This window comes from Gallus gallus, chromosome 4 (assembly GCF_016699485.2).
Source record: "Gallus gallus isolate bGalGal1 chromosome 4, bGalGal1.mat.broiler.GRCg7b, whole genome shotgun sequence".
Taxonomy (NCBI): Eukaryota; Metazoa; Chordata; class Aves; order Galliformes; family Phasianidae; genus Gallus; species Gallus gallus.
In genome coordinates, this window is record NC_052535.1 from 75,428,259 (window position 1) to 75,455,574 (window position 27,316).

General features: G+C 36.9%; 2 protein-coding genes across 3 annotated transcripts in view; one reads left to right on the plus strand and one right to left on the minus strand.

The window, feature by feature from the left end:
* Nucleotides 1–1,432: 1,432 nt before the first annotated feature.
* Nucleotides 1,433–24,408, minus strand: NCAPG (non-SMC condensin I complex subunit G). 2 transcript variants are annotated; one of them, XM_046940739.1, is made up of 22 exons: nt 24,153–24,366; nt 23,974–24,020; nt 23,811–23,888; nt 22,446–22,674; nt 20,757–20,902; nt 19,974–20,058; nt 16,928–17,120; nt 15,061–15,210; nt 13,511–13,651; nt 12,695–12,818; nt 11,270–11,359; nt 10,920–11,099; nt 10,471–10,581; nt 8,766–8,885; nt 7,737–7,973; nt 7,233–7,414; nt 5,923–6,097; nt 5,378–5,539; nt 4,721–4,892; nt 3,116–3,208; nt 2,583–2,661; nt 1,433–1,745 (listed from the first exon to the last, which is right to left on the minus strand). In XM_046940739.1, exons 4-22 carry the CDS (start codon nt 22,603–22,605, stop codon nt 1,619–1,621), a joined length of 2,727 nt encoding a protein of 908 aa, XP_046796695.1. In that variant the 5' UTR covers nt 22,606–22,674; nt 23,811–23,888; nt 23,974–24,020; nt 24,153–24,366; the 3' UTR covers nt 1,433–1,618. The 2 variants fall into 2 exon arrangements, with proteins under 2 accessions (XP_046796695.1, XP_025006124.1); XM_025150356.3 differs by having other exon boundaries at nt 23,811–24,020; nt 24,153–24,408.
* Nucleotides 24,409–24,460: 52 nt separating this feature from the next.
* FAM184B (family with sequence similarity 184 member B) overlaps nt 24,461–27,316 on the plus strand; it is a 47,866-nt gene continuing 45,010 nt past the window's right edge. The window contains exons 1-3 of the mRNA XM_040700480.2: nt 24,461–24,583; nt 25,091–25,166; nt 25,652–25,729. The gene's annotated coding sequence lies outside the window, so the exon portion shown is untranslated. The remainder of the gene's footprint in view (nt 24,584–25,090; nt 25,167–25,651; nt 25,730–27,316) is intronic.

Sequence of the window (27,316 nt, forward strand, 5' to 3'; positions counted from 1 at the left end):
CCTAGAAACTCATTTTAACCAAAATAACAAAGGGACTACCAGCAGTAGTTGATAGTATATGAGCGGCAGAAGCATGAACCACTCATTCTCAGAGAGAGAACATGCTTTATGTGAAGTACACACACACTTAGAAACACAATAGTACTTTAAGTGTGGGGGAAGCTTTGAGTGACAAGCAGCTGGAGAAATCTAAAAGGTGTACCCTTTGAACTGTGTGCAGGTAGCATTCAAGGCCATGACTTTGATTTCAAGAGGTTGCGTGCACACAACTCACAGTGGGAACACCATTTGATAGAGAACTATTAACGAAAGAACTCAAGACTTCAAAATTCAGTTTTGAAATGATGAATAAAAACGATTCATAGCTACATAAGCCTCTCAATAGCAAATATCACAGCACAAAAATGTGTCGTGGCATGTTGCGGTTTGAAAGATTTCCAACAAAAACTGAAAGGGATGAAAAGGAACATAGTCCTGGCTCTTCTGTATGCAAACTTGAAAACAGCATAGTAGTTGGAGCATTATGCTTGGAGAAATGCTACTTTTCACTTGTTTTGTCCTTCAGCCATTTCAGAGAAACACCAAAGATCATAGCAACATATAAATGTATTTTAAACCAACTCCTTGGAAAGTTGCACTCACACCTGCAGACAGAACCATCAATGCAAGTCTTAACTGACTGCCCTGGAAATCAAATTGTAACACAGAAGGATACGATTGGCAGAGCGTTTCCAAACCAAAGCCCTAACATTTCCACAATGAATATGCTCAGCCAACAGTGAATATTTGGCACACTTTAATCTTCTATTGTCTCTGTAAAACTTTGGACTATTCCTAAATATGTCATTAGAAAACCTCTGTGATCTTCAGAGTCATAGAAATCACATTTGTCCGCCACTTTAAACAGACGGTATGCAGAAGCTTATAAAGGACTTCTTGCCCTTTCTGTACCTAACCTAATTGGATACTTATTAGATACTTCTTTTATGTTTTCCTAAAAACACATTAGGAAAGGACCTTGAAGCCCACTCAGTTCCGAGCCCCTCCCATAAGCTGCCCAGGGCCCCATCCAGCCTGGCCTTAACACTTCCAGGGAGGGAAGTGCCCCTCCTTTCCTGCCCCCCCAGGTTGGTAGCAGGCTTCCAGGCTTTGATTTGTAGAGTTAATTATGGCTTTGCCATTTTGATGTCACGTAAAATAAAGCAGACATTTATCTCCAAGAAGCAGAATTCCCAATTAACACGAACCATAAAAGGCTCCTGAGAGACAGCAGATGTGCAGGCTAAGAAGGAAAGACAGTAGGTGCGTAAACAGTGCAGCCAGAAGCGCTGCCATCACGCAACCACTCCAGGTCAAGCATTCTGTCTGAATAATGTTAAATATGTCTAACAATTTCTATTTGTAAGTAAAAAAAACACCTTTTTTCTTCAGCTAATATTTTAATATATTTTTATTACATGAATGATGTACTTCATATGGGGAAGTTAATCAAAAGTTCCTGGAAAAAATGATCAAACACTAAAAAAGTTCAGTGACACAAACAATAAGAGAAACCTGAATTTTTCAAGCCTGCTGTTCACAGGTGGCATTAGCAGGGACATTTCCTCTCAGTTGGTCTTCATTCATCTGCTTCCGTACGCAAAAGTGTTGAAAGATTCATTCTTGTTTTTTCAAGTGCTGCAGTTTTTGCTCGCCTTGAAGGCCTCGAACTTGGCACTGGGACTGATTCTGGCATTTCATCATCGCTGAAATATCAAGTGTTTTAAAATTAAGGCCCAAAAGGCTAAGCAAACTAAAGGGTTCGATAATAGAAAACTTGAAACTACTGTACAATAAATCCTTAAAGAACAAAAAATCTCAAGTATAGAGAGTATGTAATTAGTAACAAGAATATAGGAGTGTTTTCCAGGTGATACAGCAGCATCAGGAAAGATAACCAAAGATCAGCAGTTGCAAAATAAGTAAAATCCCCAAAGACCAGAGGGTATCAGAGCAAACACTGAACAGGCAAACTGGAACGGCTAACCCACATCATCCTCAAGCTGGGGGTTACTGGCTTGAGAAAGAATGAACACAAGTGACAGTTATAGAGATAATTTAATGCTCCTATCCTACAAGATCTGAAGGGAAGGAAAACTGTGTATATATTTACGTATTGCTCACTTTAGATGTCTTTGAAGTGTTGAGAGATAGAAAGAAATAGAAGCCAGAAATGTGGAAGGGAAAAAAAACACATTGAAAACTCTGAATCCTCCACAGAACTGTTATAAAGCAAAAAGCAGAAGAAGCGGTCAGAAGAAAAGAAATGCAACCAAAAAAAGAAATCAAACTTCTGACAGACAGAATATACATTAATTAATGCACCAAATATCTAAAACACATTACAAGCTCTGAGAATATAAATAGCATTTGAAATACAGCGGTAGGTTTGAAAACTTCCAAAGTATCAGCAGAAAAATGTTTATCTTAAACATTTACTTCTGCATTAGGTTTGGGGAAAGAAAAATATGCCTTTCTAGGAATGAATTAAGTTTCTTTCTAGAACTGACATCGTGCTTCTGAAGGCAGAGAGAAGTATTTACCTTTCACTACCAGATCTCACAGCTGTGCCAGTTTTTCTCCTGCACACAGACCTCGTTCCCACCGCTGCTTTTCGTTGCCCTAAGGTATAAGCAAAAACCTGTTCACATCACATTATTTCCTTTGTTAAACCAGTTTTGCATCTTTCCATTAGTGCTCAATGTTGTATTAAAATGCATATAACACACAACACTGAATGGAATGTTTTATTTGGACAAAACATTAACAACTAAAAACCCACAGGATGCTCCTTCTCACAGTCTCCCGGGCGTTACTGTAAATGACTGTGACCATCGTGAAACCTTTTAGGCAGAGAAGTTCTTTGGTCTTTTGGTTGGTTTTTGTTGTTGCTTTATTTCTGATTGGAAAAGGTTAAGAGCAGAAAAGTTCTGTGGAAAACAGTCTATCGTCATCTTTTAATACGTTTTTTAAAAGCACATTATGAAGACTGCATAGTTTATATGAAGAAAAGAGGTTCACAGAGAGTTAATTTTTGAATCAGCCACTATTGTAGCCAGAAGAGCCCAGCGCATACCTCTGCCAGTTCTGTTTCTCGTGGATTTGAGTTTTGCAGTTTCTTTACTTTTCACTTCAGTAACCGGAGTATGAGGAACATCCTTAGCATTTTCTGTTAAGCAAAATAATACATGCAGAAGTCAGATAATCAACTTTCAGTTTACTGTAAATATCAGTACATTAACCAGTACCTAAAAAAATCCATACAGTTTAAATCCATTTTCCTCAAACTATAAATTAGATAATAAGGCCAGAAGGAAGTTTAAAGTGTCACTCGGCTGTAACATTGCCCCATCATAGCTATAAAATAACCCTACAGCCATGTATGAACTACTCCTGAGAACTGTTTACCCCCCACCCCTCAAATTACTGATGACTTCAGGAAATCCCTCTTTCTTCAGCAATTTATGCCACTGCTAGGAAGTTTTTCTTCTTAATGTCACATCTGTATCTCCTTTGCAGCAATCAAAGGGCAAAAAAAGAACTCGTTTTGCTCTCAATTATCATTTCTATATTTGAACACCACCTCTTGACTTTTAATGATCCAAACATATTTTGAAAGGAAACGATGCTTTTCTCCCACAGCCTGCTTAAAGTGCTCAAAATTCCTCTTTGGAGAGAGATTCATCCCAAAATACTATTTGCTGTTAGCAGAACATTTTACAAATAGCCATACGAAACTGCTTTAGAGTTCCAGGTTCCCATCCAATAAATAAGCATAGAAGATAATAACACAGAAGATACTTGATGCTTTCAGAAGCAGATTAAAGTCTCAAAGTAATCTACAAGGATACAAACAACATTTATTTTAAAATGAAGATTTTTTTTTTTAAGTGATATTCTGCTTAGAATAGCTGTGTTTCAGTCTTTGTGGAGGAAGCCAAGGAAGTCTAAGCACATTTCATCCAATTGCTTTTCCACTGAAACACATTAGATTTCCTGTGCCACCAACACAGCGTACACTGCTAAGATGTGCACAACTGCATAAGCTGTGCTGACTATGGAAAGTCTTCTGGTTTCTTCCACTTTAAGCTCAAATATGAACCAGTAATAAGAGACCATTGCAAACAGTTCAGTGCATCGACTGCACATTGCTATAACAGTCTGTCAGAAGTGCACGGTTACTCCATTGGAGTCCAAGTCCATTCGCGTCTTAATGGATTGCATTCTAAAGATGTAAGAGTTACTTGTCAATTTTTGTAGGACAACACAAGGTGTTTAGCAGGCAGAGGAGTGCCAAGCAGCTCAGGAAAACAACAGAAGCTAATACTGTCTTTTTTAAAAAGACAGAACTATAGTGCAGATCTTAAAATACAGCACTGCTTACATTAAAATAATAATAAAAGCTGTATTTGTTCTGAGTTATTTTCAACATGTATGTATATTTACTCTTCCACTTTTTTTCCCCAACAGTAGATTTATTTAGTAGAGGAATAATTAAGACTTCTTTTCATACAAATCCATGCAGGTCATTCAATTGCATGCCTACTATCTTACACCTCTCCTTAGGAGCTACGAGATACGGTTTAGTAGCTTGTGGTAGCAATAGTAGAGGGAGGACAGTTGGACTAGGTGATCTTGTAGGTCCTTTCCAACCTTGTGATTATATGATTTTATAAATTACCTTCTTCATTTTGAATAGTATTTGCAGATAAAGTCTTGTCATTTTCCTGTGCCGTTTCAGAGACTCCCGTTTCCTCAGTGCCTTCAGAGTGATCTTTGCTCACATTTGTACTTTTGGTCAAGTTCTTCTTGATCCTCTCGATAGCTCTTTGACACAATTTATCTTTCACTTTCTGGGAAGAGACACTAAACATTAACAGCTACTTAACTTTACGACTATTTATTTTGTTAAGTATACCAACTAAAAGGATTACTTAAATTTACTGTTAGGAATGACCAAAAAGCATCACATAAAGCTGATTACTCTGGTTGAAAGGAGAAAGGCTTTCTCCATCAACACCGGGCCCTATGACCCCAAAAGAGTTATTTTTAAAGAGGCAACCTGAAGAAATAATAAAGGTACAGGACCTTTCAAGGTGAGGTGGAACATTGCTACTTCTTGATGATATCCCTGTAGGACTCTTCAACATTTCACACAGCTTTGTCTTTCTCTGTCAAATTTTGGTAAATGCCTCTTTAACCAATTTTTGAGAAATTCATTTTTAAAGAAAAATTTCAGTCAGGTTGTCATATTAAAAGATAGGCACTTCATTTTTAAGCACATCAGAATATTAGACTGCTGTTGGCATTAGAAAAAGCCATGCTATTTATATACTACCTCTAAAATCTCATCAAGCAGAAGCAGAAGATTCTCTGTGGAAGAACTACTGATCTCCAACAAACTTAAAGCTCTCGCATAAATACGAACATCGGGCGCAGTTGGGTCCATCAAGATCTCATTGCAAATCTTCAATGCCAAATTATCATGCACTGTTAAGTCCTGTGAGAGAAAGAAATCAGATGCACGGAATTTCACTGAAAATTATTTACAAATTACAACAACTAGATCATTCTAATTTAGACAGCTAATAATTAAATTTACATAGCAAGTATCTATTTTTTTAAATGCAGATTTTGGGTACATTCACTAACGGAGTTTTAAAACTGCTTTTCACAGTGTGGATCACTAAGGATGGTGCAAATTCCTCCTAATATTACTGAAGTGTAAGAGTGAAAGAAAAACATTTAATAGCCTGAACATTCAGTTGCTTAATCAGTGCTCTGAATCTAGGAATCCGTAACAAACAACTAGCAGTAACTGAAGGGGTCAGTTCTTCATCACTAGGTACAAGTAATGCTTTCTTCCAGTTTAACCTACTGTACCTGATACTCCTGAGACTTTTTAGCCTGAGGTCTCAGTCCGCTCGGTCTGGTCAGATCCACCAACAGCTCAGAAACATTACTGATATCTATTTCAGCCAAAGGTGAAGTTGCAGGAGCATTTAAGAGCGTTCGCAGAGTTGGAAGATAAGCTTCCTCAAAGCACTCCTGGTTCGATCTGTTTCAGTTGAATCAAGCATTAGTAGTGTAATGAGACAGAATTGCATCATTTATTTTACAGTTAGTTTTCAGATTCATTGCAAAATATTTTAGCTGTCAGAAGAGAGGCCAATCTTACTAGAGACAGGCAGTAGGATCAAGACCACAAAACCTGCCTCGTAGAACTAACTCCTTTTATGCTTTTGCTCACTGGGGCTTTTTCCAAGGAAACGTTAGGTGCGGAAGTAGGCAGCGTTACAAAACCACTTACCTCAGATTATTTCCTACAAGTTAGAAAAACAACATTTTTAAGATATATAGTAGTACATATGCAGAAGGCTGCCAGGGAAATTACTACTCTTTAATAAACATTTCAGAAATAAGAATTGTTCACTGATTACAGGACTCTGTCCCTGTCATTAATGCACCACGCCATTCCGATGATGCAACAGAATATTATGTATAAAAGCCAGCATCAACATTCGCATAAACATTTAATTTCAGAACTTAAACCTCTTGACTGTACCTGTGATCAGATGGGAACATCTGAACAACGTGCAGAAAGCAAACTGAATTTAAACCAAAATTAGGCACAAAACTCTGCCAGAACTCACACATTTACCTCAGTTTTCCTTTTCTGAGTGGCAACTTTGCAGCCTGCTCTGAATCAGCTGCCACGCAGGATAATTAACATCTGTCCACTATCAGAAGATTTTGAATCTGTTGTGCCTTTAGTTTGTCATATACTTCAGTTAATAAAACAAAAATATCTTGTTTCTCTGATACCTCCTGGGAGCTGTTCATTCTATTTTGAACCATTCCTGATAGCTGCCATTAAGTGACACTCCAGAGTAGTGTTCAACAGCATTAAGGACATCTTTTAAATTATTTTCTTAATTCAATATACAGAAAAACACTTTAAAAGTAGTCTTAGGAAAGAAAAAAAATTGGTCACAGAGGAGGGAATTAATGGAAAGTTTCCAGAATGGTCATAGGTTGAGTTGGCATACAATCAAAAGTAATATGCACAGGAGACTGAACTAAACAGGTCTAACAAGCATTTATGCCATTCTGAAAAGGGTTGCTAAAGCTGCTCGATGAATATACATTATCACATTATATTTAATATGAATATATAATATATGAAGCCATACCTATTTGCATAAGCATATAAAGGGAAGAAAACTCCCAGACAATGCCTAAGTTGAGTGTCCTCTTCAGTCACAGGATTATACCACAACAAAACGAGACGTGAAAGAAGTTTGGCACTTATCAGCCTCCCAGAAAACATCAGTTTGGCTATGCCTTCTGCAGCTTCCGTTCTGAGTTCTGAAAACTGAAGAGAGTTGACCACAGAGACAAATCACCAACCACAGTGATTTTCACTGATACTTTATTGCACTGTATAGCCTACATCTAATTTTGAAAATCACTTCTCTACATTTCAGTATTTGCACCTGCAGAAAATACATAACTGGCTCAGAAGTCACACTTATTTGTATCAGTAGCAAAGATATTTTCTAGGGCAACTAAGTATTTTAACATGAGACTACTCAATACACGTCCTGTAAAGTTCAAATGCAACCTAGCAGAAGGGTAAGCCTTCTACAAAAATTATCTTAGAACAAAAACAAGGCAAAATTTGTAATATTTCTTACCTCACTGTCTAAGAAACCATAAAGAAGCTGCAGGAAGCTGTGAATTGTAGCACTCTCTTCTTTCTTCTCTGTTGTTTCACCTTCTTCCTCACAACTTTCAGTTCCAGCATGTACTTCCTCACTTTGAGGCTCACCGTCCCTTCTAGCTTTGAATGGCTCAATCCCAAAGAGCATCAACTGATCAAAGATTGCCTTTAAAGCACTGAGCTTTACCTTTAGATTATCTATTTGCAAAACCTAGGTTTAATAAAGAAAATACAGACATAATGTTATAGCAGACCACCACTGCTTAATATTAACAGAAGTGAATATTAGCTTTTTTCTTTAGTAAGGTTATCTATACATCTATACATGAAGTTTCATATAAAGTTTCCCAAGTGAAACAAACTTCAGATAGAAGGTGTGATATGAGTCAAAGCTTAAACAACTTGAAATTATAATATTCTGAGAAACAATCTGTAAAACTTTCTATGCGATCAGCATTATAATAAGAAAAAAAATCCAGTTTCACTCACTGTATGCATATATGAGACGTAATCTTACCTTTCAACCTCTAAACATTTAACAAACAAAAGCTATTTATCTGTACTAAGTCCATAGTACTTAAAAAACATGTAAGACAATCCCTGCTCTGTAAGACCATATAGCTTAATTAAAATAAACATTATGCAAAATACATCAAGGAACTGAGTGGTAAGTTCATGAAGGTCCATAGTTTACTATGTGTATTATGCTTCAAATTAACATTCAAATAAAAAAAAAAAGATACAGTGGGTTAGCCTCAAGAATGAGCCTTCATCAGTTTAGCCCAACACTGCTTCTGACAGCAGCCTACGTAATGAACATGGGTTTTAATTGCTCAGAGCTATCAGAAATATCTACATGAAAATACACTCTCCTTATCTTCAGAAAATCAGGAATTGCTGTTACTCAAGCACCAGAACTATGTAGGATAGCTCCTTATAGATACAAGGAGGTTTTGTTTATTGTCACATGGACCACCATTCCATCTTCCAATAGAAATTTTACCTGCAACAGCAATGCAAGATGTTGTCGAGCAAATTCTTTGCTCTGAAGGGCACAGCAACCCAAGCACAGAACCGCCATGTTTCTCACAGCTGGATGGACATTGGTTACACCAGGAAGTATCTGGAAAAAACAATACACAGCTTGTCATTGAAACATGCAAGTCTAATAGAACACTGAGTGTGTTATTTAACATTTGCTTACTCTGAGACGAGAAATAATAAGGGTAATACAAGACCAGAAAGTGGTAACTACCACAAGCTCCATTTATCAAGATATAAACAGAATCAGAATTTGAGTACATAAAATAATGGTAGAATCACCAGCATTTTGCTTTGTATTTGTTTTAACAGACCTTTGTTTTCCAACAAAGTAGTTGACCACTACTGAAATAAAAAAAACCTACACAGTACTTAACAAAATATATTAACATTCTTGCAAAGAAAGCCAGGTTGCATACAGGACGCATACTATTATGGTATCAATTTATATTTTTGTGTTCAATGAAGAAATGAAGTTTAAGAAAAAAAGAGGATAGCCCTAATATATGAAAACCCAGCAGGAAAAACAATATAAAAGCAGGATGTTGAAGATAGAGAAATGGAATAAACAACGAAGATGGAAATTAAAGAACTAATTTAAAAAAATTCTGATGGACATATCAAAGTTAATTATGATTTCTTAGAACACTATTATACATCTGAAAGAAATCAGGTGTGGTTCCACAATATTGAAGCTACTCTAAACCGGCGTTAGAATTCAAACTGCAAAGAAAATTGCAAGAACGCCCATACTGAGTCACATCTTCCAGATCATTGCCCTATTAACAATAAAGGTCAAAAACAAATTACTACAGAGTATTATATAAGCAGGCTAGGTAGATACCTCCCATGAATTATTGTCAACATCCCAGCAATTCGTAGCTGAGACACTCTAGAAATATGCGACTATTCCTAGCTACCTAATTATTCCATAATATTTCTTTTTCATGAACTTAACCAGTTTTCCTTGAATTTTATGCACATGCTCAGCATGCACACATCCTTTGACAAGGAATTCCATAGATTTTGTATTAGAAGGATCAACTCATTTCATTAATTTTAAGCTTGTTGGTTGCCAGCTTTACCCTATGATTATACAATCCTTACTCACGTTCTCCATGATACCCATGACTCCTGACCTCTCTCAGACCCTATCCTAAGTCCTCTCTCTTCCAGGTAAAAAAAAGTTCAATATCGAGCAATTCTTCACACAGAAGCTGTTCCATACTTTTCCTTTCTGCCCTTCTCTTGACCACTTCCAATTCAAACATAACCTTTCTAGATAGGTGGGATAAAAACTGCACATAGTATGTAGTTGGGAGTGTACCATGTTTTCATACAGCAGCATACTGTTTTTTTTTTTTTCTTCCTTTTTTCCCCTCCCCCCCTCTGTTACCCGCAGAGGAGACTTAAAATTCTTTGAAGCAGCACACTCAGTTACAGGGAGAGTCTCAATTTATTTTAGTAACTCCCTGCTGCATTCAGTTCTGGTATAGATTCTGAGCTCATAGCTGGACTGCACTTGCAGGTTTTGGAAAGGCTTAAAAGCACTAGTCACAGTACTGAACATACAGCAAAATGATTCTGAAACAATCACGAACCATTCTGCCTGTGAGCTAAAATATCTAATTTTATTACAATCTAAAACAGTGTTTATTACTACATACCAGAGATTCTATTATTTCATTAATGGTTGGATCAATTCCTTTAGAAAGGGCCATCATCTTGAGAAGCTCGTGACACATCAACAGACACTTCAACAGTGTTTCAGGATCGTTCTTCATGGTGAGTCAGGGGAAAAAAAAAAAGAAGAAATTCTGTTACTAAAAATGGTGGCTGTGGTAGTGAGAATAGGCACAGTAAGCATAGTTATTTCATACCCAAGTAAACATTTCTTACCCATTACAGATTTGATATGCAAGAAAATTAATCAATCTATAAACAATGAAAAGTGATTCAGTTTCATGCTTTCAGTTGAGACTAAATACAGCACAACGAAGCTCCTTTTAGAATTCTTCAGTTATTTAAGAACAAAAGAGCAGTTTATTGCAATTCATTTTGAATAAACTTCAGAACAATTGGCATTTGAAAATACAGAAAAGGGAAAAGTAGAAACCTTCTCCACACGCATTTCATTAATTTCACACTGCTCTGCTTCTTTTATCAGATTGGTTTTTGTGTGTTCCAACTCAGTTATTTGCTCTTTTAATACTGATGCTTTGTTAAAATCCTGTAGAGTAACGCACTCTTCCAAAGCTGCTTTTGCTTCAAAAAGTTTCACTTTTATTTCAGCCAACTGAAATGTAAAGCAGAAAGAAAATAATTATCATCATTATACAGCATTATAACCTACATGGTAGTAGCCAACAATGCACTACTGACATAACTTATTAATATACAACTATGTAAAACTCTTACTTGATGGACAAGGATTATTTTTCTTTCCAGTTAACTAAAATTTTTTACCTTAATCTGTTGCTTTCTTATTTCAGCAGCATCAACAGGCTGGTCAACAGAAACAATTGGCTCACGAACCTCTGAGACAATTTCTGCAATCTATTGAAACAAATAAAATATTAGTGCCAGTGATTTCAGCTTAGATATCAGATACCAAGCATTAATTTAACTTATCCAAATCGAAAATACCATCCTTCTGAAACTTCTGTGCAGCTTTCCTTAACCATTACATCACTGCACTAATTCCTCAAGGAGGACTTATTTAACAACGAGTAGTTTAATCATGAAAGTCGTCTTTTTTACAGTTCGGTATTTAAGCAAGAAAACAGAAAACCGCATATCCTCAACTAAGTTGAACAGTTTCTATGACAGTTCACAGGCACTGTCTTCTCAAGGTTTGAACACATGCTTTAGAAAGACAGACTGGTAACAACAGTAAGGTTTTTTCATCTGTTACTGCTTCAGTCAAAATATACTAACACTCATTTCCAGCTCTATAAACTACACATGTAATACAGAGAGGCACATAAGTAATTTAATTCCAAGCCAAATACATGCATGGAACTGGAAGCAGAATTAGTCTGAGGGTTTTTCAGTTGGTTAAGGGAGTTCTTTAAGGACAGGCCTGTTGTGTTAATAAGAAATGAGATGAAACATGAGGACCAATTGAGATAGGGATAGTTTCAATTTGATCTTGCATCAGATTTCCACAGTTAACTTCCTCTTAGCCTCTACCCAAACAGCAGAATATACTGAATCAGTGCATTCCACTAGTATATTAGAAAATCACACAATTTCTGTTAGTGTTGTGCTACTGTAGTGCCAGGATTACTATAGTTATTCCAAAATAATCATGTAACAAACCCACATCCCAGCTTTACCTACTGGGCTGAGACTTTCCAGAACTGCTCTCTGTCCATAAAGTACAGAAATTACTTAAATTATTTCAGCAAAACCAAGGGTCCATTATTCATTAGACAAGTTGAAATAATCATTTCTCATATAGGGACTCTGCTATAAAAAGAATATTTTTCTTATAAACATTTTAGGTCTTTTCTCAGCAGAAAGAAAATCTGCAGTCTGGAAGTATACGGTATCCTCATTTTCTCATTTGAACGTTCTTCTCAAAACTGTTTGGATCTAATAAGAAACAATTTTGAAACAGGAGGTTGAAGTGTAGTAGTTTCCTGATTTGAGGGTTACATTTACAAAATCAGCAATATGCTCTGAAAACAGAGCTCTTCATATAAGCACAAAATGCAGCCATGTTGAGGGGGATAAAAGGCAGAGGTGCTTAGCACAGAAGAACATAAATACTTTTCCCAACTAAAAACATTTTCATGCCTGATATTTCTGTTACAATGCTTTCTAAATGCTGTTTGTCATACTGTGAAAGCAGAACCCAGAAAGCAATAAGTCTTTAGAATTACTTACAGTTTGAATCCTTCTGGCATCATCCTTAATGATCCTAAGTAATCTTTCCGCAAGTGGAGATACAAGAGCTGTTGAAGTCGCAGGCAGAATGAGAATCTTTTTTAGAAGAACTAACAGATGCTTTCTGCATTAAGGATGGAAGAAAAACAACAACACCATTTGCATTGTTAAGCATTAAATTATTTTACCCACATTGAGTTAATGTGATGAATGCATTACAAGATAAGCTTCTCTGGAACTATTTTGTTCCTTACTAGAGTTTATCTTCTCCTTATTTTACCCCATTTCTCTTGATTAGAAAACACTGTTTTTGGGGTTTTTTTTAATCAGTTTTGACTATTGTTTAAAAGTCACTCCCAGCAAAAAATATCCTGACAGTCTACCATTGCATATTAGGCTCTGAGGGTATGAAAATGGCACCATGTTGGTACTACCATAATTGTCCTTTTTCAGGAAATGCCAGTGATGGTATAAGCCTCCAAATTTATTCTTACTACTTCATAGGAAAAGGTTGTTCAAACTTTAGGAGGACTGTTTGAACGACTCAGTTAACACATTTCAATTCAGTCTGAAATCTAAAACATCTCTACCTTTTTAGGCCTTAGCAAATTGGGCTTAAAACTCAAGATACTCACAGGCTACCTACTACAAGTCATCTGTGAAGAAATCATCCACTTATCCACTTTTTTTTTTCCCCATTTAGCAGAGAATCAGATTTCTTCTGTTTGATCAGGTCACTTTCCCAACAGAAGCCTTATGCCTATCCACAAGCATAAGTGTCATACGCTTAATAACAGATTTTCTACCCAAGTTTACCTTCCTCCCTCTTCAGTGGTGTCCATGCAGTCTATAATAAGAATCAGTTGCTGGCCTATAAATTCTTTTGTCATCAGGTTTTCAAAACAAGCAAAGTCTTCTCTTTGTTCTTCTCCCAGAACTGGCATGCTTTGTATGTAACTGAATCCAAATAGAACAGATCATGATTCAGAATCATGGTTGAAATGAAAACAACAGAGCAAAAAACAAAGCAACAACAACAGCAAAACAAAAACACTTCCCTGTTGTGTATAAACAAGAAGTTACCTTGCCTACAAAACCTAATTTTTTTTTTAATGTTCTCCTTTTCAAAGACAAATATTTCCAATAATGCTCATAGATGAATACTACCAATAATGTACAGTTTGAGAATAATGCACTCTATTAAAAAAAATCCGTTTGAGAATGCAAAAAACAAAACACCTAAATAAAACATACAATCCTGTCTTTGTTCTTAAGTGTCAGTGACCTGCAGTTTCTAACTTCTCCTACCTGATACTCTCATAGCACACATACATCAAAGACTTCACTAGACTTGCAAATCTTAACTGAAACAACCGATGGGACTACTCACCAATGAACAGCTTAATACTTGATACTACAATCAAATATCAGCAGACCTACCTAATTAATTTTACTCAGCCTCTTCCTTGAGGGGAGGATTACTGAAGGCCTATTGAGTAAGATTGGATGGAATAGCTTTTTAATTTTTTTTCTGAGAACAAATGTTGTATGAACAGTTAAACCAGTTATGAATTCCTAAAGTTACACCCACTAGATTGGACTCATATTTCTATATTAAGCATCTATGATTCTTTACTTATGTTTATGAAACATTAGCACACTGAACACTGGAGAGTAGCAGTGACTGTATGACTAATACTAGTATGCTACTCCACTGAAGAGAAAAAAGAATATGCATATGTTTAATTGGAAATATCTCTAAAACAAATCAGATCTGCTGAAGAAAGTATTAATCTCTATTTTAGCAATCTTCACTACATAGTTCACAAGTGCAATACATCAACGAAGATTTCCCAGCATTCTCCACACTCACAGAATTTGGACAGAATGTACATTAATGTGAGGACTGGAAGCTTTTCTCTCTGAGTATCTCACCAAGAAAAATAAATACATAAGTAAATAAATAAATTCCTTAATAATAAGTAATAAGTAAATAAATAAATTCACATAGCAATTCTATCCCTGGCTTGGAACAGACAGCCAAAAGAAGAGCTGCATGTTACAGAACAATCATTCTAGTAGCTTTAACAGCTCAGAATTATATACAATTAATCTTCAAGTCCATCTTGCTCATAATTAATGAGTAATGTGAAAACAACATTTTGAAATAGTCTAGCTCTTTGGTTTCTTTGTTTTAAAAAAGATTGAAAAGATTTCTTTATTCTAAAAAAAAGACAAAACACCGTTCAAACAGATCTTTGGCTTTGAAAGAAATCTGAATAGCTGAAGCACAGAATTATGATCTGCCTTTTAAAAAATAATTACTTTGGTGGAAGACAAAAGAATGTATTTTAAATGCAGTGTACCTTAATAAATAATCTGCATATATGGCTGGTTCTGGCAACATCTGTTCTAGCAAATCTTCACCTTCTTCACCTTTTGACTTTAGATGTTCACAAAGACATCTCCAGTGTAACACATTCTCAGCTGTTAAGTTTTCCAACGGAATCAGTTTTCTTAACAACAACAAATAAACAGAAATGAAAAAAATATACAAAACAAATGCACAGAAATAGATTATTTCCTATGAAGAAAAATCCTGGCAAAGATGTTCTCCACAGCTATAAAGCAGAATAAAAGCTATTCTCCAAAGCTATTTGCAGAATAGAATCTTCTCAGCCTTTCAGATCCCCAAAAGTAACCATCCATGCTAAACTTGTGCTCTATGAAACATTGCTATGACTACAACTGGGGAAGATTGAACTCCACTAATCTGTAGGAATACAATTGCATTATTTTTCAGCTTCTGTTCATAAGTTATTTGTTCTGTTCTTGACTGCAGTATTTCACGTAATGTTCTATAAAACTCTTCGCCCCCTGAAACAAAACCAAAAGACATCCAACCCCTAATAACATGTAAATGAAACCTCAAGGTATAATCAGAAGTGTCATGAAAGAAAAGCCAAGTGTTTTGCATAAATCAAATAACCTCATTACAAGCTGAATCATTTCACTTGCCTCTCAGGGTATCATTAGTCCAACAGATCCACTTCTTCAAAACAACAATTACTTACAATTCTTGGTTAATCCAATCTTTTAGAAAGGAGCCTTTGTTTTGTGCAGGATCAAAGTCAGATCAACAAGTCTATAACTGTTTTTCCTTTGAACTTTAGAAACTGGCACATTTCCAAAAGCTGTGAGAATGTTATTTCCCCCTTATCGTGCTTTTAAAAGCCAAACATGCCTGCATCTGTAGCTTTGGAATACAATATATCATCTACTGGTTTCAAAACACAAGTCATAAGCTACTACTGGAATGCAAGACATTTCATACAATGGCATTACACTTTTTCCTTCAAAATACAGAATAACCTTGTTAGCATTTTGTAATCAGTGACTACTTGTCATTTAAGCTTATCACGGGAGATGAGACTTAGAAAGTCATTCCATTCTGGTTTCTTTAATTAACTCAAGATATTTATTACCACACATTTTTGCCTCCCTTAGCAATTTCCTATAGTTTCTGTTTTTTCCCTTCCTCTTCTTATTTTATTGTTATGAAATTTAATATTATATTTATATCACATTCTCTTCAGTGTAGCTTATAACTCACTTAAACAAATTCTATCAAAAATTAATGCAGGAAAAGAAGCCTCTAAGCTCCATCAAGCTTCCTTTAACAACTAAAATAGTCTGAAACAAAAGCTGAAAAACAAGCTAACAGAGAACACAGATAACTGAAACTCAAATTGTGCTGCCTAAGCCAACAAAAGGGATTGAGGGAAAGCAAGGCAAAGAGAAAAAACAAAACGAAAGAAAAAAGGCAATACTGGAGGGAAGAAGAGGCAAAAGGTGGTATCCAGAATCTGAAAAGGCGATACAGAATCTGTGATACTGATTCCTTTAATCAGTTATCACAGATTAAAAGAAAAGATTACAGTTTTGCAGGTGTAAACTAAAGCACTGCCTTTATTGTGAACTGTAGAGACAGCACAGGGAAATTAAAGAAATTAATAATTATTAAGTCCTATTACTCATAGCAGAGCTTGCTTTATTGATGAGTTTACTCCCCCTTGTAATTTTCACAATCATTTTCAGTTACTGAACACATTAAAACAAACAAACAAAACGTAACCAAAACACTTAAGGATACAAACACCAGGGATACATCACAGCTTACATGAAAATATCAGTTTTATCATAAGCAACAGAAAAGAAAGCTGATGTCCATACCTGTTGTCAAGGTATTTGCAGTTCTGAACACAGTCATTAAGTGGAGACAATGAAAACACAGCATTGAGTACTGGGACGGCCACTTCTGGGCAGTTTTCTACATCCAGTCGATGAAGCAGTTCTAAAATATCCCCTTCAGTAAATTGTAACCAGGCTTGAAGCAATTTCTTCTTCATGACTTCCCTAACAGCATCTAATAATACATGAATTTAAACAGCTGACAATGTTAGAGCATGTAAAAAAAAAAAAGTTTTCAATATATATTCACAGATCATTGTTATATGAAGTTATTATATAGTTGAACTTGTACTGCTAAAAAAAAAAAAGCCCAACAGTTAAATAAGAACTACATATGGAAAACTACCACTCGTACAAGGGAACACCATTTTTCCCCTATAAGGAATAAAAACTCTTCAACCAAAACCAGCTACATTTACAATCAACACTTCACCCCAGAAAATACATTAGTCAGGAATTCTTTTAAAGCCAGGGAACCTTCTAGGGAAGCATGGCTATACACTTGCTCTCTTTTAGGCCACTGCCAAGGCAGGAGACTAATATACAGACTTTTATTCTGATTCACCACACAGAATTCTTGTATTAATTCAATTATCCAACTGGATTGTGAAACACACAAAGTAAATCCCTCCAGTACCTCCCCCCCATTGACACAACAAACAATTTCAGGATCAGTGGAGTAAGCTTTATAAAGGAAGAAGGTATTTATGGAGACATCGAGTATACACCTAGATTTAAGTGAGGAAGAAAGGCTAATAGTCTGGTGGAAGGAAAGGGATAACTACAGAGTGACTGAAGTAGGCTCGTAGGACGCTTCAGAAAACAATAGCCAATATAAGGGGAAACGGTGACAACATTCATCTTCCTATTCTATATAGCCCATGATAATAAAGACAGCACTTCCTGAATTCTAAAAGATGTTGAAGATCTGTTTAAAACAAACAAACCAACCACTAAATTTAGGTTCTAAGAACAAGAAGCATCGCCAAGAAGGGAAAGGCATAAACTATCAGAATGTAGCAGCGTGAAAGAAAGCAAGTGGAGAACTGACAGCTGAATTGGTAGGTGCACCCTGAAAGTAGAATTTGGCAAAATCTGGATTGTCTTCTAGATCCAGTTTAATTATAAACCGTGCCTCTGAAGTCAATAAGGAAGACATCCAAAATTCCAGCCTAGCAACCTTTAATGAACAAGTTCCTCTTTGTTAGCTTGGGAGTATGTTCACATGAGCAAATTCAGTAAAGATACCCATATTCAAGGTTACAGTTTGCAAAACAGATCAAAATGAGAGAATTTGAGTGGATGTATATATCAATACAGACTTCATGGAACATAAACCTCTTTTGCCTAGCAAAGAGCTGACAACATCAATGAAGCTGCATACTCTGGCAGATATACATAGGTTAAAAAAAAAAAAAAAAAACACCACAAAAGCAAAACAAGTCCTCAATAGTTGGGATGCAGAATCATCCTAGGGAAAAGAGACACCAACACAGGAAGTTATCTTCCCTGGATAAGAAGGCAGCTCTACACCAAACACTTCAAGGTCACCAAAATATAAGCCACATAGAAAGTCTATACATGCTCAGTAAGCAAACACAGCTAATCCTTGTTCCCGACAGATGAAGGACCACAGAAAAAAAAGCTAGTGAAGGTAGCTTTCTCCTCTGGTTTTCAAAGATTACTAAAACAGAAATGCATTCATCCAAAGACAAGAGAGCTATCGGTGGAGATGGAGTATTTTTTTTTTTGGTAGGGAGGAACAACAAACAAGAATTGCCTGATTATGCCAAACCGCACACATCAGTATACTGATAAGAAAAAAACAGTAGTCCAGAATGTATTTTTTTCAGTGCTAGAATTCAAAAACAGAACTTGAGAAATTTCACTAGGTTACTATAGAGTACTTGAGAGTAGGTGGGAAAAAACACTAATTAAAGCCTATCATGCAGAACAATGATTTCTCTGAGTGCAATTCAATACAGCATAAGAGAGCTCAGCTGATTCTCTCTTCTACTTCAATCAAGAATACACTCCTCTGATCCCCAGCTCAGAACACATTTGTGTATGATGCACTTTGAAGAGCTTCAGTTACCAATTAGCATTGTACTTCTGCTCTCTAAAGGCATACAGCCACATCGGTCACATTTCACACAATTCACAGGCAGTACATTACTACGGAAAACATTCAGAGTAAAACCTAACAAGGCTTAATACAGACTTCCCAAAGTATGTGAATAACACAGTTACACTTAAACTGGCAGTTTTTAAGGTAGAATTCTATGTTATTGCTATTGTTGGAAAGAAAAGCCACTTTCTGTGTAGGCAAACCTCTCTCAGATGCACATGACCTTGTGATGTTTTGACAACAGCAGTGCACATAAATAGCAGCATGTTCTGAACGGCTCTTCATGAAAATGATACAGCACAGAAGATTTCAAAAAAATAAAGCTACCTCACAGTGAAATGAATGAGAGTCAATCAGAAGTTCATTAAGTAATATTCATGCCAGTTAAATGACAAACAAACTGAAAATTTCTCACAGGACATATGGGAAACATTTTAAAACAATTTTCAACCTGATACTAAATTCTTCCGTGTATGCAATGGTCACAAAGATATTTGGAGTGAAGCATCTTTTTTTTTCCAAAAATACATGCAATTAAATAACTGCATTTTTCCTACTTCTGTGTTTAATTATATTATCTTTCAGGGTTTTTTGTTGTTGTTACCTTTTTCCTAGCTTTAATTTTAATGGCACTCATTCTTATTTTAGAGCTCAAGGGCTTTTCTGGTTTGTTTGTTTTTTTGAAAATGCAATCCTTTTCTGGTTTATCCACTAGCAGATGACTGGAAGAACAGAAGCAGTAAGCAGAATTTCTTGTGCTTAAACATTCCCAAACATCTCCTGACTCCCTTTGAGCTCCTTATTATTGCCATCACAGCTTCCACATCAGTAATCTCCACTACGTTAGAAGGTATTCTCTCAAACATTGGTATTAAGATACTTTAAGAAATGATCTCTTACCAGATCTGTCATTAAGTCCTTGTTGCAGCAGTTTTACTCTCTGTGCTATTGACAGAGCTCTCATGTGAACTTTTTCTGCCAAAACCTTAAGAAAAAAAGACATTAAAATACAGTTTTACACACTTTAACAAGTGAATTTGCGAGCTACTTGTCAGTCTAAACTCTCAGCTTTACCCAATCCACAGAAACTTTAAGTCAGGAAAAGCCTATAATACCTGTATCATTAGCATTGAATCAACTAGTAAGCAGATTCCTATTCAGGGAAGAAAATGAAACTTAATCTAAGTTAAGCAAGAAGAGAATATGGTTGTGTGTGTGTGCGGTTGTGTGCTACATTTTGTTTGAAGATCTTGTCCTGTGATTTTTAAGGCACTTGAACAGGAAACATATATGGTAGCAACCTTCTTTCCTCTTACCTCTACATGTACAAATAGATAGCAACTGATACTTCACAAAAGTGGAATATGAAAACTATGCATAATTTGACACTAGTATGGCTGTGATCCTAATATTAGTTAATTATTTGTAGTATAAAACAGAAGAAAAATTGCTTCACCAACCTCACAAAATGCGCAGAGAAGATTACAGACTGTATAGATAACCTCGAAGAATTGAGTTATATTAGAAATGCCATTTCTATCAGGCAAGTTCTTGCATACTTGAAAACTCCCCACCAAAGTTCTGATGAGTGAAAAATCTTACAGTTTAACCAGTGAAATATGATAGAAGATTTAAAGCCCTTTCTTAAGCCACGGTTTGAAATTTATCAGTGGTGCACTTTACCTCATATGCTAGCTTCCTGACAGCTTCCTTTACATCCATCGTACGGCCTACAATTTTTGGCAAAGTCCTTGCTGATGGAGCAATACATGACAGCACAGCACGCCTCACTTCTGAATTTGAATCATTTTCAAGCAGTGTGTTGTAAACTGAAAGTAAAATAGTCATGAGCTTTTGTAAGAGTCTAAGGCATTTGCATTATAGAAAAAAGGAAAATACTCTAGATGAGCAGGCATTATTGAAACCTCTCCCCTTTTGCACAATGCTAATATAAACAGAGGAATCAGGTTAAGGTCACAGCCCCAAGATGCTAAGACAACTGTACACTGAACTAAAGTCAAATGCAAGAATAGTATTTGTTGTTGTTATTATTTCTATTAGGATCTTCATAATAAAACTGCCACTCCGGATCCTACCTATAAATAACCACTTTGTCATTAACTGGACAAAAAAAGTTTCCAAATATCAATGTCTTGGACCTCTATTCACTGGAAACATCCTTACCACCTTTGAGGAGAATCCTCAATTTTTCCTAAGAATTGAGGATTGACAACTGCATTAAACCTACCACAATATATTCATAAATATTATCACTCTCATGTAATTGTTATATCCTTGCCTCTTTTTCAAAGTTAAAAGCAAGAACACAAAATTTGATCGGAGAATACTTGACTTCTCCTTTTTGATCTGTGACTACCTTGATTCACTATGAAATTTTTGTTCCTAAATAAGAAACATATAAAAAAGCTTTCAGAAAACAATTTCAAAAAAGGCATCTTAACAGGAAAAAGAACTAAGCTAATAATACACTATAATTTAACAAACATATAGTCCATCTACCATTGCCCCTTGGGGCAACAGGAGTAAGGCCTAATCAAAAGTCATACTATCCAAAATGAAGTTCACAAGTTGGCACAAAACAGCATAAGGAAAACTGGGTTCCAGAGGTACTAATCTCTTATATGGAATTGATTGCCCCATCCCTGGAGGCATTCAAGGCCAGGCTGGATGTGGCTCTGGGCAGCCTGGTTTAGTGGTTGGCAACCCTGCACACAGCAGGGGGGTTGAAACTACATCATGTAAGGATCATTACAGTCCTTTTCAACCCGGGCGATTCTATGATGCTACGATTTACAAGCAAGATGAGATTTGCCAAGGGAAAAAAAAAAAAAAAGACTCAAAATACATAGGTCAACAATGCCAGTAACCAGGTGCATTGCTGATACAGAAGGCAGACGTCATTTTGGACAAAATCAGTCTTTGCATTACTATTTCTACTCCTCTGAACGTTTTTGCACAAATTCAACTCAGTAGTACAAAAGCAGCCTAAGAGGATCTGAACAGAGCAAGCACGTACCCTTTCTCCATCCCAGTTTGCAACACTATCTTTCTCAGCATCCCACAGCTGCACTGAGTTCACAGAACAGCTGTTCAATCAGTCCAGACTGTTCAATCATTCCATTCCCAGTGCACCTCTCATTCAACAAGTTCTGTTTTTTTTCCCCCAGAACATACACCACCCTTACCCATACAAGCTCCGTGGACAACGAGCACCACCACTGTTGCAACAATTGCATGAAGAACACCCTCTAAGAACATTTCAAAAGAAAACACTTCAAAAGAAAACGTTTCAAAGCAAACTAACGTAAGTCAACGAACCTTTTTAAACAAAAGAAAATAAGTACTACTTACTGTTAACAACAGGACAGTTTTCATCCTTAGGATCTTGAAGCCTTGACAGGGCCAAAACAGCTTGAATTCTCACATTTGAAAACTTATCTTTAAGTCTAATCAGCATAGCTTCATTAATTTTATCAAATAATTCATCATCAATCTGAGCATTCTCTGGCATGTTCCCCAAAATCTTATTAACAAGCTGGCATGTTCGAAACCTAACCGCATGGCTGTTTGCATCGTGAGACTGCAGGGAAGTGAAGCGGGGTGGGAAGGGAGAGGGAAAAAAAACAAAGTATTTTCTCTTATTTCCATTGTAAGATTATCAATATGCACATATAAGTAGTTAATACTCCACACAAGATAAAATATGCACTTTTGTATCTCAAAAGCTCTTTCTATTCTTTAGTAAGATTAAAAACTCACAGAATTGAAAAATATTTATAGCTCACCATTTATATCAGCAGCACAATGTACACAATTAGCAACACCATCAGAAAGGAAGAAAACTACACCACTAATCAGAAGACAACTACATGAGCTAGCTTCCTCCTGTCCCCATAAAACATTAAAAGAAAATAGGGATGATGGCTAGCTAGTGCTCTTGACATTACTGATAACTTTTCCATGCCAAAACATTAATTACAAGAATTTAATTTTACTTATGATCTCATGGTATTGGAATTGAGTCTTCTTTCTATACATAAACTTCTGAAAGAAGCAGATATCAAAAATGCAAATGCCAATCATGTGTGAAAAACACTTTAATATTTTTACTTGTCAATGCAGCAGTATAAATTAATATCACATATACAAATGCACACACTGTGAAACATTTAATGACCTACTGGATAGTTAAATAAGAAAACAATTTATATTTCTCACAGACCTAACTTTTAAAATCTGTTTTGCTGAGGGTTTTTGTGGTTTTCAAAATCATAAAATCATTAAGGTTGGAAAAGTCCTCTATGATCATCTACTCCAATCATCCATCTACCACCAACATCACCCACTAATTTGTTCTGCATGTATGTTTTTTGTACACATTGTTTTGGTTTTAGTCGTTTAAATCATAAAGCACTATCCTTGCCCTGCTTTCACTCTTAAGCTTCCAGTTTGTACATAAAGCAAGTGCAGAAAGTTTTCCCCACTGTGTATAAATAGAATCGCAGAATGGTTTGCCTTGGAAAGGACCTTAAAACCTATCCCAACCCCCTGCCATGGGCAGGGCTGCCACCCACCAGCTCAGGCTGCCCAGGGCCCACCCAACCTGGCCTGAATACCTCCAAGGACAAGGCATCCACAGCTCCTCTGGGCAGCCTGTGCCAGTAAGTTAAGTTTCCACTCGGCATCTTAAAGATTTAATAGCGAGTATTACTGTACCTCAAGCAGAAAGTTAAACACGTAATTCAGAAGCAAGTTGTCTTCCTCCCCTTCCTCACTACCATCCTCTTTTTCTGTCTGATAAAACGAAGTCACAAATTTAGCCACAAAATCGACCAGCTGCTCCACGGCTGGCTCCCGCTTGTAGATGATCATAACATACTTCAGGAAATGAACGAACTTCTCATGGAAGTCTTCCTTGTCTTTTAACTGAAAGAAGCACCAAACCGCAGTAAATGATAACTAGAATGGTCACCTTTCAGAAGCAGTACCACAGTTTTCCCCTCAGCCTCCGACACTCGGCGGACCAGCCGTGCTCCCGCCTGCCCCGCGGGCCGCTACCTGGCTGTAGGTGCTCTTCAAAGCCACAGCGAGCTTCGCGCGGTTCTGGTGAGACTTCTGAGCCAGCTGGAAGGCCTCTTGGATCTGCAACGGTTTCTTCGCCGGACACATGGCTGCGAGCGGGTCGCTCACACGGACACCACAACCCCTGCCCGTAGAAGGCGAGCCGCACTCCCCACACGGAGCCCTGCGGAGCACAACACAGGCGGAGCGCAGCCAGGCCCCCTGCAACGGCCGTCAGCTTCAAAATCGGCGCGATCACCGCCCCTAAGTCTCGCGAGAAAAGGTGGGAGCGCGCGCATGGTCGCGGCCGAGCGCAGCTGCCAGGCAGGGAAATGGCGGGCGGGGAGACACGCTGTGGAGAGGGGTGGCGGGGTCGCCATCTTTCTGTGAGGAGTGCAGAGCTGGAGGATTTCTACGTATAGTCTGTAGTAAGCTGGAATTAAAACAATATGGGACGTCTTAATACACGCTAAATGCCGAGAAGAGTGCTTTTAATAGCATAGGTGGCTAAGTGCTAAGCTTTCATGCTGCCCACAGCCGCTGCCCCAAAGCCCTCTCAGGTGCGATCTGGAAGGACGGGCAGAACTGCAGCTTTACAGCAGGAGCCTCAGGCCAAAGCAAGTGGGGTATCTAACCAAGGCAACCCAGCTTGTGTCCAGAAGCAACGAAAACCCTTTGGGGAGTGATCATTCAGTGAGACAAACTAAAAATGCTCACCTAACTGGAGCAACGATTTTTTATTCTTTTTTTTTAATTTTTTGCCCTATTTAAAGTTGATTTTCATCTTTTATAAGGAGTTGGGTAACAAGGGGAATCAAGATCACTAGGTACACCATTAGTAAGTGTCTGTGTAGTTGTCTAGGTGGATTATCAAAGCTTAAAAGAAGTTGTAAACTGCATGTTTCTTACTGAAACACCTTTCTGGTTTTTGACAGCTCTGAGGGGGCATAAAAGGGCTGTAACTGCCCCATTGGAAAGAGTACCGCCTCCCAGACTGCATCTTTTAGTGATGTGAGTTTTTCCACAAATTTTTAAGCATTTGTTGTAAGCTTAATGTTTACAAAGAAATCCTTCAATTAAACATGAGAATAAATTCTGTATTTTATTCAGTTTCCTCTTTAGTCTGGAGGACTCTCAGAGGAGACCTCATCTGAAAAGTGGTTGTGGTGAGGTGGGTGGTCCGTGTCTTCTCCCAGGTGACAGCAATTGGATGAGAAGTAATGGTCCTAGGTTGTGCTGAGGGAGATTCTGGGTTGGGTAGTAGAAAAAGTTTCTTCTCAAAAAGAGCAGTGAGGCATTGGAACAGGTTGCCCTGGAAGGTGGTGAAGTCACTGTCTCCAGATGCATTCAAGGAATGTGGAGATGTAGCACTGAGGGGCACAGGTTAGTGAGCATGGTGAGGATGGACTGACAGTTGGACTAGGTAATCTTAGTGGTTTTTTCCAACCTTAATGATTCTATGTTTCTTACTGAAACATCTTTCTGTTTTTTTTCAGCTGTAATGGGGCAAAAAAGGGCTTACCTACCTTGTTGGAAGGCATGTTTCTGCTCTCCAGATCGCATCTTTTACTAGTGTGAGTAAAAGACTTTTTTTTTTCCACTAAATTTTCAATCATTTGTTGTGAACCTAATGTTTTCACAGAAGTTATTTAACAGGAGAATAAATTCTGTATCTCATTAAAAAGTGGAGAGTTAACTAAGCTGAAACTCCAGACTTCTTGTTTACAGCACGTGCTATGGGACAGGAAATGATGGTTTACAAGCAGCAAAGTAGTGAATGATCAGTTGAGAGGAAACATTCTCAGTGTTTATTAATTTCAAACAGAAAACATCCAAAAATGTGAACCTAAGTAGTGAACTGTGGACAGTAGGAGCTTAAGGTCGCTGACATCTATCTGTGTTTGGGCTTGAGAAACATGTCTAATTAACCTCAAGTGATGGCAGTTATTTAGTAGGGATGGATGACATACCATCATGAATAAAAATGCATGAAATAGGCAGAACCCATCCTAAAGAAAAGTCACTTTTTTAGGAAAAAATCCAACCAATAAAACAGGTAAGCACTAGGGGTCAGTATTGTTTCATGTATGGATTGTCACAGTGTTTCTTTAAATAGATTTTTATCAACAAAATACTGGAATGATTTTGCCTTTACAAATGTGTCAAGGATTATTGAGTATATGAGCTATGTGTGGAGAATGGAGGACAGCACAGGGAAAAAAATAGATAAAAATAAATTTAAAAATGATTTATACATGTGGCACATATAAATGTACTGCTATACGTTTACATATATTTAAGACAGATACTTTTTTATGAGATGAGTCATTTGTGGTTTGAATTAACTTGTCAAACCTACTGATCTGGACTAATCCTCTTCTGCTCCCAAGGAGAAAGAAATAAAATTGTATATGTTCGAGTATAATGGTCACATAGAATCATATGTTAAAGAAAACTTTTTCCATTTTTTTTAATGTCGGAGAAATAGTTACAGTATAAAAACATGATAATCAACAGCAGCTCCTCACTGAGGGTTTTTTGTTTCTTTTTTGATTGTGTATGTTTGTTTTGTTTACCAGTTCATATTTTCTAGGATAAGATCAGTGTGATCATCTTTCCATTTAAGATATTTGTACCAGAAAATTAAATGTATCCAGCGTTTTTACACTACAGAAGTCTAGTTATGGAGAATAAGATTGAAATAGGAAGAAAAGGGGCATGTAAAATTGTGTGATTCTGGTGCCTTTAAAAACTCAGGATTTTTATTTTAAATTAAACAAAGAATGCAAACTGAACTACTTTAGATTCATGATGTCTGCCTGCATCTCAGATGAACAAATGGAGATTTTCCCTGGTGAATACCTTGTTGTTCCTTATGATTGATTTCATCCAAGATATGAGATCTATTTCTTCAGTCTGCTTTAGATATTTCTACAAGACTTTTTATTTCAAGATTGAAATGGAAGTCAGGCTTCTGTTGTGACAAATGGAAGTCTAGTCAGGTTAGACATAGTATCTTTCAGGGTAAATATGCCACAGGAATCCAGATTCCGTAAGTGTAACTGTGCCCTTGTGATACTAGCTCCTTTGTTTAACTGATGGAGAGATTTGGTGTCAGAGTTCTTGCAGGTTATGATTCTGATCCCCCAGGTGCATAATAT

Excerpts from the sequence above, each read along its gene's own strand:
- NCAPG (XM_025150356.3), bottom strand. The coding sequence starts at position 24,263 with ATGTGTCCGGCGAAGAAACCGTTGCAGATCCAAGAGGCCTTCCAGCTG. Across the intron at positions 22,675-23,810 it reads TGTTTAACTTTCTGCTTGAG|TCTCACGATGCAAACAGCCA; the intron begins GTACAGTAATAC and ends ACTTCCCTGCAG. Across the intron at positions 13,652-15,060 it reads TATGCAGATTATTTATTAAG|TTACATACAAAGCATGCCAG; the intron begins GTACACTGCATT and ends ATTTGGATTCAG.